This window comes from Pteropus medius, unplaced genomic scaffold (genome assembly GCF_902729225.1).
Source record: "Pteropus medius unplaced genomic scaffold, Ma_sr-lr_union100, whole genome shotgun sequence".
NCBI lineage: Eukaryota > Metazoa > Chordata > Mammalia > Chiroptera > Pteropodidae > Pteropus > Pteropus medius.
The window spans coordinates 236,718-252,670 of NW_024352839.1; the positions used below are offsets into that span (position 1 = coordinate 236,718).

Below are 15,953 nucleotides of genomic sequence, written 5' to 3' on the forward strand. Positions count from 1 at the left end.
CCCGTATCTACCTCCCTGTCTCCCCTTTCCCTCTTGTAACTACTAATCCACTGTCTGTGCCCATAAGTATGTTTGTCATGTTTGTTGCTTTCAGTTTTATTTCCCACATATGAGTAAAATCTGTGGTTTTCAACTTTTTCTGCCTGCTTATTTTGTTTAGCATGATTATCTCAAGATCCATGTTGTTGCAAATGTATTTCATCTTTTCATATGGTTGAGTAATACTCCATTGTGTGTGTATATATGTACATATACACACACACCACATCTTTATCCAGTCTTCTTTCATAGGCCACTTCGATTGCTTCCATTACCTGGACACTGAATAATGCTACTGTGAAAAACAGGGTGCATATATCTTTGCAGATAAATATTTTCAGGTTTTTTAGGTAAATACCCAAAGAAGGATTGCTGGATCATATGGTAGATCAATTCTTAGTTTTTTGAGGAACCTCCATACTGTTTTCCATGCTGGCTGTACCAATGTACATTCTTACCAGCAGTGTATGAGGGTTCCATTTTGCCCAGAACCTTTCCAACACTTGTTATTATTTGTCTTCTTGATGGTAGCCATTCTGACAGGTGTGAGGTGGTACCTCATTTGATTTGCATTTCCCTAATAGTTACAAGAGGGAAAGGGGAGACAGGGAGGTGAACTTGAACATCTTTTCATATGTCTGTTGGCCATTTGTATGTCTTCTTGAGAGAAATGTCTGTTCTGGTCTTCTGCCCATTTTTTGATTGGATTGTTTGGTTTTGTTGAGTTGTATGAGTTCTTTATGTATTTTGGATATGAGGCCCTTATCAGAGGTGTTGTTTGCAAATATCTTCTCTCATTCAGTTGGTTGTCTTTTGCCTCGTTGATTTCTTTTGCTGAGCAGAAGCTTTTTAGTTTGATGTAGTCGCATTTATTTACTTTAGCTTTTACTTCCCTTGCTTTTGAGGTCAAATTTATAAAATCCTCTTTAAGTCCAAGATCCTTGAGTTTTGTTTCTATGTTTTCTTCTATGCATTTTGTTGTTTCAGGTCTTGTATTTAGATCTTTGATCCATTTCGAGTTAATTTTGGTATATGGTGATACATAGCAGTCTAGTTTCATTCTTTTGCAGGTGGCTTTCCAGTTTTCCCAGCACCATTTATTGAAGAGGCTTTCCTTACTACATTGTATGTTTTTGGCTCCTTTGTCAATAATTATTAGTGAAGGTTTACTTCTGGACTCACAGTTCTCCTTCACTGTTCTGTGTGTCTGTTTTTCTGCCAATACCATGCTGTTTTGATTGTTGTCACTTTATAGTATAATTTGAAGTCAGGCAGAATGATACCTCCAGCCTCATCCTTTTTTCTCAGGATTGCTTTGCCTGTTCACGATTTTTTGTTCTGTTTCTTTAAAAATAAAAATGGCATTGGAATATTATGGAGATTGCATTAAACCTGTATAATGCTTTAGGTAATAAGGTCATTTTAACTATATTGATTCTTCCAATATAAGAACCCAAATCTTTCCATTTCTTTGTGTCTTCTTTAATTTCTTTTAATAATATATTACAGTTTTCAGTGTATAGGTCCTTCACATTCTTCCTTAGGTTTATTCCTAGGTATTTTATTCTTTTTGTTGCAATTGCAAAAGGAATTGTTTTTCTCATTTCTTTTTCTGAAAATTCATTGTTAGAATATAGGAACGCTGTGGATTTTTGAATATTGGTTTTATATCCTGAAACTTTACTGTGTTTATTATTTCTAATAGTTTTTTAGTGAAGTCTTAAGAGCTTTCTTTCTTTCTTTCTTTTTTTGGGGGGTGGCGGGTTTCCATATAGAGAATCACGTCATCTGCAAAAAGCAACAGTTTGACTTCATTACCAATTCGGATGCCTATTATTTCTTTCTCTTGCCTGATTGCTCTAACTAGGACTTCCAATATGATATCAAACAGCAGAGGTGATTGCAGAGACCATTGTCTTGTTCCTGATCTTAAAGGGAAGGTTTTAGTTTTTCACCATTAAGTATGATGTTACCTGACAGTTTGTCATATATGGCCTTTATTATGTTGAGGTACTTTTCTTCTCTACCCATTTTATTAAGTCTTTTAATCATAAATGGATAATATATCTTGTCAAATGCTTTTTCTGCATTTATTGATATGATCATATGATTTTTTTCTTTATTTTATTTATATGGTGTATCATATTAATCGATTTGCATATGTTAAACTATCCCTGTGCTACAAGATTGACGCCTACTTGATCATGGTGTATAATTTTTGTTAACGTGTTGTTGTATTTAATTTAGTGGTATTTTATTTAGGATTTTTATATCTGTGTTCATGAGAGATATTGGTCTGTAGTTTTCTTTTTTTCTTTTTCATGTTTTCTTTTTTTGTTATCTCTACCGGGTTTTAGTATCAGAATAACATTGGCCTCATAAATTAGTTAGGAAGTATTGCCTTTTTAAAAAATTTTTGGAAAAGTTTAAGAATAATAGGTATTAAATCTTCCTTGAATGTTTGGTAAAATTCACTTTTGAAGGCATCTGGTTCTGGACTTCTACTTTTTGGGAAATTTTTGGTGACTGTTTCAATTTCCATACTGTTGATCAGTCTACATTTTCCAGTTCTTCATGATTCAGTCTAGGAAGGTTGTATGTTTCTAAGAACTTGTCCATTTTTTCCAGAGTATTCAATTTGGTGTCGTATAATTTTTCATAGTATTCTTGAATAATCCTTTGTATTTCGGTGGTATCTGTCATGACTTTTCCTCTTTCATTTCTGATTTTATTTATTTGTTTCTCTTTTTCTTTAGTCAGTCTAGCCAGGGGTTTGTCAATTTTATTAATCTCAGAAAACTAGCTCTTTGTTGCATTAATTTTTCTATTGTCTTTTTGTTCTCCATGTCATTTAAATCTGCAGTAATTTTGATTAGTTCCTTCTGCTGGCTTTGGGCTTCATTTATTCTTTTTCTAGTTTTTTAGATGTAATGTTCAGTTTTTTATTTGGGGTTATTCTTGTTTTTTGAGATAGGCCTGTAATTATATGAACTTTCCTCTTATTATTGCTTTTGCTGTGTCTCAAAAGTTTTGATATGTTGTACTTTCATTTTTGTTTGTTTCTATGTATCCCTTGATCTCTCCTTTTATTTTTTTATGACCCAGTTATTCTTCAGTAGCATGTTGTTTAATTTCCATGTATTCGTAGTTTTTCCCGCTTTCTTTTTACGGTTGATCTCCAGGTTCAAAGCATTATGATCAGAGAATATGCTTGGTAAGATTTCATTCTTTTTAAATTTGTTGAGGCTAGCTTTGTTTCCAACATATAGTCTATCCTTGAGAAGATTCCATGTGCTTTAGAGAAAAGTATATAACCTGCTGTTTCGGGATGAAAGACTCTGTAAATGTCGATTACGTCCAGTTGGTCTAATGTATCATTTAAGAATGATATTTCCTTACTGGTTTTCTAGTTAGATCATCTATCCATAGCTGACAATGGGGTAAACGTATCAATTTATGCTCCCAATTAGGTCCCCTACTAAAATGTGTTTTTGTCAGTTTCTCCCTTTAGTTCTGTTAGTAGTTGCTTTACATATTTTGATGCTCCCTAATTAGGAGCATAAATTGATAAGTTTAGGTCTTCTTGATGTATGGTTCCCTTTATAATTATGAAAGGTCATGTCTCTCATTACCTTTTTTATCTTGAAGTCTATTTTGTCAGATACAAGTACAGCTACATTCGCTTTTCTCTGGGTGCCATTTTATTGGAGTATCATTTTCGACCCTTTCACTTTGAGTCTCTGTCCTTATAGCTAAGAAAAGTCTCTTGAAGGCAGCATATTGTTGGGTTTTGTTTTTTGATACAGTCTGCTACTTTAAGCCGTTTTATTGGTGGGTTCATTCCATTTACATTTAGGGTGATTATTGAAACATGGGAGTTTTCTATAGCCATTTTATCTTTTGTTTTCTGGTCGCTCAGTGTCTCCATTGTTTCTTTTTAAGTTTATTGGGGTAACATTGGTTAATTATATAATTTTCAGGTATACATCATCATTTGACATCTGTATATTCTATTGTGTTTACCACCCAATGTCCAGTTTCCTTCAGCTACCATATATTTTAGCTCCTTTACCCACTTCACCCTCCCCCTCTGATAACCACCCGCCTATAGTCCATGTCCATGAGTTTCTGTTTGTTTGTCCTGCTCATTTGTGCTTTTAGGTTTATATCCTACATATAAGTGATATCATGTGATTTTCAACTTTTTCTGTCTGGCTTATTTTGTTTAGCTTGATTATCTTGAGGTCCATCCATGTTGTTGCAAATGGCTATATTTCATCTCTTCTTATGGCTGAGTAGTATCACATTGTATATGTGTACCACAGCTTCTTTAGCCAATCATCTATCATAGGACACTTCGGTTGCTTCCATGTCCTGGCCACTGTGAATAATGCTGCTATGAATATTGGTGTGCAATTATCTTTTGGATATGGGTTTTCAAATCTTTGGGGTAAATACCCAGCAGTGGAATTGCTGGATCATATGGTAGATCAATTCTTAGTTTTTTCAAGAACCTCCATACTGTTTTCCATAGTGGCTATACCAATTTGCAGTCCCACCAGCAGTGTATGAAGGTTCCTTTATTCCGCATCCTCTCCAGCATTTGTTATTACTTGTCCTGTTGATTATACACCTATTCTAGCAGGTGTGAGATGGTATCTCATTGTGGTTTTGACTTGCATTTCCCTAATAGCTAGTGATGTTGAGCATCTTTTCAAATATTTGTTGCTCATTTGTATGTCCTCTAGGGAGAGGAGTCTGTTCAGATCCTCTGCCCATTTTTTGATTGGATTGTTTTTTGTTATTGAGTTGAAGGAGTTCTTTGTATATTTTGGATGATAGGACCTTATCGGAGGTGTTGCTTGCAAATATATTTTCCCATTCTGATGGTTGTCTCTACCTTGTTGATGGTTTCTTTTGCTGTGCAGAAGCTTTTTAGTTTGATGTAGTCCCATTCATTTATTTTAGCTTTTACTTCCCTTGCTTTTGAGGTCAAATTCATAAAATCCTCTTTAAGTCCAAGGTCCTTGAGTTTATTTCCTATGTTTTCTTCTATGCATTTTATTGTGTCAGGTTTTATATTCAAGTCCTTAATCCATTTTGAGTTAATTTTGGCGTGTGGTGATAGACAACAGTCTAGTTTCATTCTTTTGCATGTGGCTTTCCAGTTTTCCTAGCACCATTTATTGAAGAGGCTTTCCTTTCTCCACTGTATGTTTTTGGCTTCTTTGTCAAAAATTATTTGCCCATATAAATATGGGTTTACTTCTGGACTCTCGATTCTGTTCCACTGGTCCTTCTGTCCATTTTGCTGCCAATACCATGCCATTTGGATTACTGTCGCTTTGTAGTATAATTTGAAGTTGGGTAGAATGATGCCTTCAGCCTCGTTTTTTTTTTCCTCAGAATGGCAATTTGGGTCTTTTGTGCTTCTATACAAATCTGATGATTTTTTTGTTCTATTTCTTTAAAAAATGCTGATGGGATTTTGATGGGAATTGCATTAAGTCTGCTTTAGATAATATGGTCATTTTAACTATGTTGATTCTTCCAATTCAAGAATACAGAATATCTTTCCATTTCTTTGTATCTTCTGTGATTTCTTTTAATAGGGTCTTACAGTTTTCATTAGATAGGTCCTTTACTTGTTTTGTTAGATTTATTCCTAGGTATTTTATTATTTTTGTTGCAATTGCAAAAAGAATTATTTTTTCCACTTCTTTTTCTGACACTTCATTATTAGAGTATAGGAATGCTATGGATTTTCGAACGTTGATTTTGTATCCAGAAACTTTACTGTATTTGCTAATTGTTTCTAGTAGTGTTCTTTTGGAGTCTTTAGGGTTTTCTATATAGAGAATCATGTCATCTGCAAATAGTGACAGTTTGACATCTTTGTTTCCTATTTGGATGCCTTTTATATCTTTCTCTTGTCTAATTGCATTTGTTAGGACCTCCAATGTTATATTGAATAACAGTGGCGATAGTGGGGAGCCTTGCCTTGTTCCTGATCTTAGAGGGAAGGTTTTTAGTTCATTGTTTCTTTATCCCTCTGTTTCTGTCATTTTAATTTGATTTTGTTCTATGATTTTTCGCTCTGTTCCCTCGTTTTATGATATGTGTTTCAGTTCTGGATTTTTGGTGTGTGGTTACCACTGAGTTTATGTAAAGAATAGATATATGTATATATATATATATATATATATATATATATATATATATATATATATATATATATATATATATATATATATACAGTGGTCCATTTTTCTGTGTGTGCCTTATCTCCATTCTCTTTTGCAAATTTGGATCTTTATTCCCTCCCCTTTTCTGTTTTTGTTGCCTCAAGTTATTCCTATATATGCTATACATTTATTTCTTATTTTCTTGTTTTCAATTGGTTTTTCTTTTTTCCTTTTACCATTATGTAATATTTAAGCTTATAATACTCTGTTCTTAATAAGGGTTGCACTTTCCTGCTTCTGTCTGCCTTTTAGTTATCTTACTAATAGTTATGTAATTTTTTGTCCTTTTGTTTCAGGTACAGTGACCCCTTCAGCAGGCCTTGTGGTGGAAAATTTCCTCAGCTTTTTGTATGTCTGGAAAGGTCTTTTTTTCTCCTTTATATCTCTTATTCTTGCTGACTATATTATTCTTGGCTGGTAATTTCTCTCACCAGTAGTTTGAATATTTGGTTCCACCCCATCCTTGCTTGTAATGTTTGTGCTAAGAAGTCCGATAGTCTAGCGGATTTTCCTTTATAAGTTATTATCTTCTTTTCCGTGGCTGCCTTGAGAACAATTTGTCATTAATTTTTGACAGTTTTAATATAATGTGTCTTGGAGAAGGCCTCTTTTGGTTGAGATAATTGGGTTTGCTTTTTGCTTCCTGTGTTCAAAGATTCAGTTCTTTGATAGGTTTGGGAAATTCTCATCGACTATTTGTCTGAATATGTTCTCTGTTCCCTACTCCCTCTCCTGGTATACTCATTTTCTTCCTTTGCTTTTTCTGATGATGTCAGATAATCCTTCTGTAGAGTTCTTTCATTTTTTTTTTTTTTCATTCTCAAGTCTTTCTATTCATCCTTCTGTGTCATTTCCAGAGTTCTGTTTTTCATATCACTAATTTTTTTCTCCATCTGGTCAGCTTTATCTCCTAAGCTTGCTATTTTATTCTTCATCTTTTTTAATGAGTACCTCATCTCCAGAAGTTCTGTTGGGTTCTTTTTTAGGGCTTTATTCTCTGTGGTAAGGTATTCTTGTTTTTTGTTTTGTTTCTGAGTTCATTGAACTGTCAATCAGAATTTTCTTTCATCTTGTTGAGTTTTTTCTGAAGTGCAGGCTCAAATTCTTTGTCATTTTAATTGCATATTTCTTTGTCTTGAAGCTTATTTTCTGGAAATTTTTCTCTTTCTGTGCTGCCTTGTTACATTGGTTGTTCATGGTGTTTGATGGACCTTTTTTCCGCCTGGGTATTTTGGAAGTGTACTCTGCCTTTTTTTCTTTTTTCCCCAAGAAAATTCATAATAAAGTGTTGTCTCTTTAGGAGGTTGATAAAAAGGGGGTTTTCTTTTGATTTCGAGTTGGTGGAATCCAAGCTTCTTGGACCTCTGCTTTGAGATTAAAAATGACCCTTCCTCTCTGGTGGGCTGTGTGCCTCCTCTGCAACCAGGTCACGTCAGTCCCAGGGATCCACCCTCATTGGAGGATACAGTGGGTGATGGGGCTTCAATCCTCTGAAAAGTCCCTGAAGCCCCATTACTGCCCCAAGGTCAGATGCAAGGTCCCCTTAGCTTCCTTCCATATCAGCCTGACTGAATGGGGGTGAGGTTGATTGGGAAATGAGGTAGTGTTTGTAGCTGTTTCTCTTCCCATAATGCTATCCCCCAGGTTTCAGTTGTCTTGCCTAGATATCACTGTAGTGTGTGTTTCAGTACTGATTATTTAAATTCCCCTGGGGCTAGGTGCTAGCTCTGGGAGGATACGGGGAAGAGGGGCATGACCAGACGTGACCAGGCTCTGTGACTCGCCTTCCCACTGGCAATGGCAGTTGCTAAGACACAGCTGTCACCCAGCCACACTCAGTCTCTGCCCTGATCACTAGGCACCACTGTGTGGAATGTGCTGATCCTTCAGGACTGTCTGGATCTTCAAAGAGCCAAGAACTGGCCACGAAACCTCCCCTCCCCCTTGTCCTGCAGAGAGCTCCAGCTCCTATCACAGTTACTTTATTCCTCTGTCCTAATCCACCTCCCAGACACGTGGCTTTACTCACCTTTGGATGCTCTGATGCGCAGACTTCTCAGATGTGCTTGTGTGCATATTGGGTGTTATTTGAATCGTAGATGTTCAGCTCATTGTTATTTCAAGGGAAGATTTCTGGGGAGATACCTCATGCTGCCATGCTTCTGACATCATTCTATTGCTTCTTTAAACACCTTTAGAACATATGCTCTAAAGCCTTTTTTTGGTAAAATCCAGCATCAGTGTTCACTAGGAATTAGTTTCTGTGACTGACTTTTTCTCAATAGGGGTCATATTTCCCCTCTCATTTTTGTTTTGTTTTGTTTTGCTTTCTTTGTATGTCCGGTAATTTTTGCTAGAAACCTGACATTGTGAATAATATGTTATAGTAATATGAATTCTGTTATGTCTGTTGCTGAGGTTTATTGGTTTTTGTTCTCACAGGCAATTGGTTGGAATCAAGCTTCATACTCTGCCCTACTGCCTCCCACCCCCTTCTCCCTCAAGTGTGAAGCAGCTGATAGATCAGCTTAGTTCTTAAGCTTCTAGCTGCTGCTTTTTACTCTGCACCCTGAGGGGAGGTAGGTTCTCTTTGTTTTCATGTACGTTAGCTCAAAGGCAAGGAATTAGTGAGTGTTTATACATAGATTTGGGGGTTTACTTTCTCCAGTTCTCTTTTTTCCCTAACGTTTTTTTCCCTTATACTTCCTGCTGCTTTGTCAGCCCCACCTTCTGACACCTGAATCTGCTTGAGCTATTAGCAGATTGTGGAATGCTGTTAAATGAAGAAATCTCAGAATCTCACTAGGTGCACTTCTGTTGTTCAAAACTCTTTTTAGTATCTTCTGTCTGCTTTTTGCTCAGTTCTCTGTGATCTCTCCAATTGCTTAATTTGACTATCAACCTGGAGTTCTGGCAGAGTTTGTACTCAGATTTTAGGTCTTATCTGTTCTATAGTTCTCTCACTTCCAGAATTTATCCCTAAATCTGCAGCTCATCTGCCATCCTAAATTCTGTTCTCTTCCACCTTTGAGGATGTATGCTGTGGTTTTCTGCCTTAAGAGCTGTGAGGTTTCAGGTACCTTGACGTAAAAAAAAGCCAAAAACCTAATAGTTTTTAGCCTTTGTAGTTGCTGTCCTTTCAGAATATTTGATTGATCTGGTTGCTTTTCAGCGCCATCTGTTATTTATTTATTATATATTATGTTCACATTTTATAATTATTATCTGAGGGTTTATTTTCCTGACCAATTCACTGTGCTTTACTGGATATTGAAAGTCACTCCATGCATTTTAAAACCATGGTTTTCTTGCATAACACATTAATCTCGAAGGGAGAAAAAATTAACCTCCCCAGTGAAGCCAGAAAAAATTGTTCTGACCTTGCAATACACTGCATCTCACACATACTTCTGTTTTAGTAACTGTAACACTTTCTTCTAAGTTTGTGTCTTTCTTGAAGATATGTGTTACATGCTTTGAGGCTTTAACTTCTTGTGAGCAGGGATAGTGTTTTCTATCTTGGCATGCCAGGAAAAGAATGCAGTTTGGGGGTACAAAGTGACTTCATAGTAAATATTTTTAGAATGAGTTTAGAATGAATCTGCCAGCAGGTACTTGTCCTTTGATTTTCGTATCCCTCACAATGTAAATCACAAAACAAGGAAAATGATAGGCTTTCATTACAAGTATTCATATGAGTGCCACAAAGAATGGGATCAAAACTAGTCCCAATATCTAGTCAACCCGTTCTGAATACAGTTCCTTTCCATTGCAGGGATCAGTTTCATTCAAAGATGTGACTGTGGACTTTACTCGAGAGGAGTGGCAGCACCTGGATCCTGCTCAGAAGACTCTGTACATGGATGTGATGTTGGAAAACTATTGCCACCTCGTTTCTGTGGGTAAGAAAACGTCTCTGAAACTTTCAGTAGCATGTATTTCCTTTCAAAATGCCTAAACTATGTGTCATTTTGAATTTCGGGGATAAGAGGTGAGGAATCCTTTTTGGTTAGTAGAAAGGATGATTGCGTCTTCACTTACCTGGTGCGGGGTGTTAAGTTTATTGTTATACAAAGGTGTATATTAATTTGTAGTACTGAAAATGCACCTTACTGATTTTTCAAATGTATTTAAGCCTAAGCAACTTAATCCACATCTTCTTTAATCAGGGTGTCGCATGACCAAGCCTGATGTGATCCTCAAGTTGGAACGAGGAGAAGAGCCATGGACATCATTTACAGGTCATACCTGCTTAGGTGAGTTTCTGACTCTCAGGCTGATGAAATCTAATGGAAAGTAAATTTTATAGTGGTCAGGTGCTGGCTGGCACCTTTGAAACATTTGGAGAGTATCTTTTTACTACTTATTTCAAAGGCTCCTAACCTTTGAAATAACCATTGTGCCTGCAGACTTAAAGCAAACTTTCAAATATCACTTTCCCTGTAAATATTCTTTCCTAATTTGCATAATGTTATGAAAGATAGTTACCATTGTTGACATAATTAAAGTGTACTATAGGCCTATGGTTTTTTTAGATTTTTTAAAATTTGTTTATTTCTAGCTTTCTCAGAATTATCTCCTTACCATTATATAGATTTGGGGGGGGGGTGCTTTCTTAAATCTATCTTTAGAAAAGAAAAATTTCGGTTAATGTGTCTCTTATTTGCTTTCCATTTTCCTTCTTTTATTACCTCATATTTGTTTTTTGTACTAAGTTGCCATTCTTACTATAAATCTAGCTATTTTAAAACTTTCTTGCTTTGGCCCAGACTGATAATTTTACAGTTAGCATTTACTTCCATTAAATTTGATGGTTCATTTTATATGGCTGACCATCATTTCTTAAATCAGTCCTGATTTGGGTAAAACATTAACTCATTCTTATCCTGACTTTTTGAGTGATTATTTCCAACTTGGTCTATTTTCTTCACTACTGTGGCCATATTTCCTGGAACAATACCTAGCATATAATAGTCACACAAATTTTTTTTAACGTATATTGCTTACTAGACTCTCAGTCTTATTTGATTTCTCAAGGGATAAACCTTTGAATTATAATAATCTCATCCATTCTCAGGACTTAAGCTTCGTGTTTTATGTTGATACCTCTAAATGGACATACTCTGCACATTTCTTCCACCTTCGTTCTACGCCTTTAGGAGTTCTGTACTCTGATGTCTCACCTATTATATGACAGTATGTCAGAAAAGAAAATCACTAAATTTTCCAGCTCTTTAATTCTTTTGCATTATCTATTTCTATATTATTTTTCTCACCTGATATACACTTCATTTTTCTGTGTCTGTCATCATTAATGAGAATCTCTTCACAATTCATAGTAAAGTTATCAGCCTATGAAATATATTAACTCCCTCCCATATTTTCATTTGTCATTGACATCATACAAAATAACAACTCTCTTATTTCATGTCTTGACTACTGAATTACCATTTGGCTTTGCTATAATTTTGGTTCTAACTTTAAATTTATATTGTTATTTTTCTGACAAGATATATCACTTGTTATCTGTTATTTGTTTTATGAAACTAAAATTACTCTTCAAAACAAATTACTTTTCATTTAAGGACTAACATAATAAACTTTAATCTGGTCTTTTCAACTTTATTTCTCTTTCTTGGAGAAAACTCTTGCCAATTTCCACTTGATTCAGTGTTCTAACTTCTTTTCATACATGTAGGTTTTGTCATCTTGTCTGTACTTTTCTTTGTGTTGCGTTCCCTTCCACAGTGTTGAGATTTCTTCTCCATGAACTATTTCTTAACTACTCCACATCATATCTACCATTTTTTTCTGCATTCCCATGCTACTTACAAACTATAACACACACAGTGCTTGGATATGATTATATAATTTCATATCTGATTGTACATGGTTTATGCTTAAGGATTCTTTCCCTCAAAGATAAGATCCTCTGTTTCGATATTCTTTGCTGTAGTATATAACATGTTAGGTATTCAGTAGTTGCTTCATGAATGGTTTGTGGAGCTGTACAGGGGAGATATCTTTTTCCCGCATTCAGAAAGCATGTGCTTGTAAATTTCTTTCAGATACACCTGTTCAGACCATGGCTCTGTAAATTCTGATCAAAATGTTTTGACTCTACCAAACAGTACTTACCTGTCATGCACAGTGTTATGTAAACTTTTATGGATGAGATTTGTCAGATATGGGGACAACCTTGAAAACTTGTTTAAATGTAAAAAGTGAATCTAGGGGATATAAAATTTTGTTTACAGGAGAAATTCCTTGTGTATTGGTATTGGTGGTAATGTATTCAAGGCAGAAAAAGATTTTTGAGCCTAAATTTAAAATTATTCTACTAGATGTAGATGATTACAGTAACAAAATAAATTATACCTCTAAACTTAAAAGAGAAATGAAGGATAAAGTTAATGAGTGATTTAGAACTAGAATGAATGATCTGAACTGAAGTTAGGGAATGTTACTGTATTTAGGAAAGACTTGAACAGTCTTTGTTTAAACCTGAAAAAATAAAGTCAGTGACTGAAACGAGGAATAGTTATAATTGATGGTCATGAGTTTTTTTAAATGAACAATTCTGAAAGAATTGATAGTAACAGCAGTCTGAATACACAGGTGAATATACCCTTTGTCTGTTTTAAATTTCCTATTGTTTTTTTTTTTTTTTTAGTTCTTCACAAGGGAAAATGATTTCCAGCTAAATGAAGGATTAGACATAGACTGTAGGATTGTTTTTCTAAACACTAGGAAATTGATGCTTTTAAAGATTAGTCACTGATGGCTACAAGGATAGGAGTAGCGAAAACTCGAAGTGTTTTACCTTGCTATCTAGGGATGATGTATAAAAGCATAGGCTCTGATCTGTGTCCTACAAAAGTTATCCTTCCTCTAATATTTTCCCTGAATAAGCTTTTATACTAATCTAATCCATTCTCCTTAAAAGTTAATGCCCTTGAGAGGTTCACTTCATTGCGCTCGAATCCACCTATCCAAGTATCAATCACTCCTCCATCATTCTTTGTCTTCTCCCACTACTTCTTATATCCAATCAGCTTTCTTTATGAAGTTCTCATTCAAACTGGAAAAGTTATTAGTGTTCAGTTTATTTTTTCATTCTTTTCTACCCTGAAGGAGTTTTTATTTAGCTTCTGTGTCTTTTTTTCAGGCATGGAGTAATTTTTCTTGGGTTTTTTTTGCTTCATATAATAGACCCTAGTACAATTTTTTTGTTGTTGCAAATGTGCAAAGATTCACAAATTGTTATTAACTATATTCTTTTCTAGAAGAAACCTGGAAAGCTGAAGACTTTTTAGTGAAATTCAAGGAACACCAAGATAAGTATTCTAGATCAATTGTATTCATTAACCACAGAAAACTGACTAAGGAGAACAGAAATGCATATGAAAAGACATTTACTTTAAGCAGAAGCCCTATAAATTCAAAAAATTTTATTCCTGAGTATGCTACTCATGGAAAGATTTTTAAAAATGTTTCAGAACTAATTAGTAATCTAAGTTCTACAAGAAAGAGACTTAGTGAGTATAATAGATATGAGAAATCACTTCTCAATACTAAACCAGAGACAGCTCACCATGGAGTCAAATCCCAAAATCAGTATGGCAGCGCTGCCATTCATAATGAAGTACTTGTGCAGTATCATAAGATGGAAACTCCAGCACAGTCACTTGGTTATAATGACTGCGAGAAATCATTTCTTAAAAAAGGAGGCTTAATTACACGTCATAGAGCTTACAGAAAGGAAAATCCATCCGAATATAATAAAAGAAGAGCAAACAATATTGAAAAAAAACATACATGCACTGAATGTGGGAAGTCCTTTTGCAGGAAGTCAGTACTGATTCTGCATCAGGGAATCCACACAGAGGAAAAACCTTACCAATGTCATCAGTGTGGAAATTCATTTAGAAGGAAGTCATATCTCATTGATCATCAGAGAACTCACACAGGAGAGAAACCCTTTGTTTGTAATGAATGTGGTAAATCCTTTCGCTTAAAGACAGCCCTCACTGATCATCAGAGAACACATACAGGGGAGAAATCATACGAATGTCCACAATGTAGGAATGCCTTCAGATTGAAATCACACCTCATTCGTCATCAGAGAACTCATACAGGAGAGAAACCATATGAGTGTAACGACTGTGGGAAGTCTTTCCGCCAGAAGACAACACTTTCTCTACATCAGAGAATTCATACAGGAGAGAAACCTTATATTTGTATAGAATGTGGGAAGTCCTTTCACCAGAAGGCAAACCTTACTGTACATCAAAGAACTCATACAGGGGAAAAGCCCTATATTTGTAATGAATGTGGGAAATCCTTTTCCCAGAAGACAACCCTTGCTCTTCATGAGAAAACTCATAATGAGGAGAAACCCTATATTTGTAATGAATGTGGAAAATCCTTCCGCCAGAAGACAACCCTCGTAGCACATCAGAGAACACATACAGGGGAAAAATCTTATGAATGTCCTCACTGTGGAAAAGCCTTTAGAATGAAGTCATACCTCATTGATCATCACAGAACTCACACCGGAGAGAAACCATATGAATGTAATGAATGTGGAAAATCCTTCAGTCAGAAGACAAATCTCAACCTACATCAGAGAATTCATACAGGGGAAAAACCCTACATTTGTAATGAATGTGGGAAGTCCTTTCGCCAGAAAGCAACCCTCACTGTGCATCAGAAAATACATACAGGCCAAAAATCCTATGAATGTCCTCAGTGTGGAAAAGCCTTTAGCAGGAAGTCATATCTCATTCATCATCAAAGAACTCATACAGGAGAGAAACCATACAAATGTAATGAATGTGGCAAGTGCTTCCGTCAGAAGACAAATCTCATTGTACATCAGAGAACTCACACAGGGGAGAAACCCTACATTTGTAATGAGTGTGGTAAGTCCTTCAGTTATAAAAGAAACCTAATTGTCCATCAGAGAACTCACAAGGGAGAAAACATGGAAGTGTAATAACTCTGTGAAGTCTTTCCAGCATATTATAAAACTGTAGTTTTTTTTTTTTAGAGCATGCTAATGTAATTTTAATCAAAAATGTAATTGTTATTAATTTAAAGTACCATACATCATAACTGTTTGTCTACTTTTTATTAGTATAAAAAGGGCATGGTCATTGTTACTGAACTCTATCAGCAATGAATCTAATTTTTAAACTTTTCAAGTTCTGCTGACTCATTTTATTTTTTAAAAACTTATATATGTATAGGCAAGATGAAAAATAGTTATAAGCAGTTCTCCATAAGAGAAAGAAAATATGAACTATATTTCTCATTGTACTCAGTGGAATAAAAAGTAGCTGTTACTTCCCTAAAGATTAACGCTTCTTTGGCTTATAACATTGTGAAGTATTTTTTGCATGTCTTTAAATTTATATGTTCTCATCATACATCATGAATTCTTTTGTGTCTTATTTCACTCAGCATTCTTAAGATCTATACATTATTGCATGTGACAGTAGTGTTTTCATATTCAGGTTGTATACAATTCCATTTAAAAAATATACCACTATTTATCCTCTTAATGGATATTTGTATTTTTTATGGTTTTTTGATGTAATAAAGATACTGCTATAAATATTCTTGTATATTTCTTTGTATGTGTATTTTTGTTGATTTTTACTCCAC

The 15,953-nt window shown here is 35.0% G+C and overlaps 1 protein-coding gene across 1 annotated transcript in view; it reads left to right on the plus strand.

The window, feature by feature from the left end:
• The window catches only part of ZNF567 (zinc finger protein 567), a 28,948-nt gene extending 13,233 nt beyond the window's left edge, over nt 1-15,715 (plus strand). Inside the window, exons 4-6 of the mRNA XM_039850141.1 lie at nt 10,060-10,186; nt 10,454-10,540; nt 13,571-15,715. Of these exons, the coding sequence (XP_039706075.1) occupies nt 10,060-10,186; nt 10,454-10,540; nt 13,571-15,282 (1,926 nt within the window). The 3' untranslated portion in view covers nt 15,283-15,715. The remainder of the gene's footprint in view (nt 1-10,059; nt 10,187-10,453; nt 10,541-13,570) is intronic.
• Nucleotides 15,716-15,953: the final 238 nt, after the last annotated feature.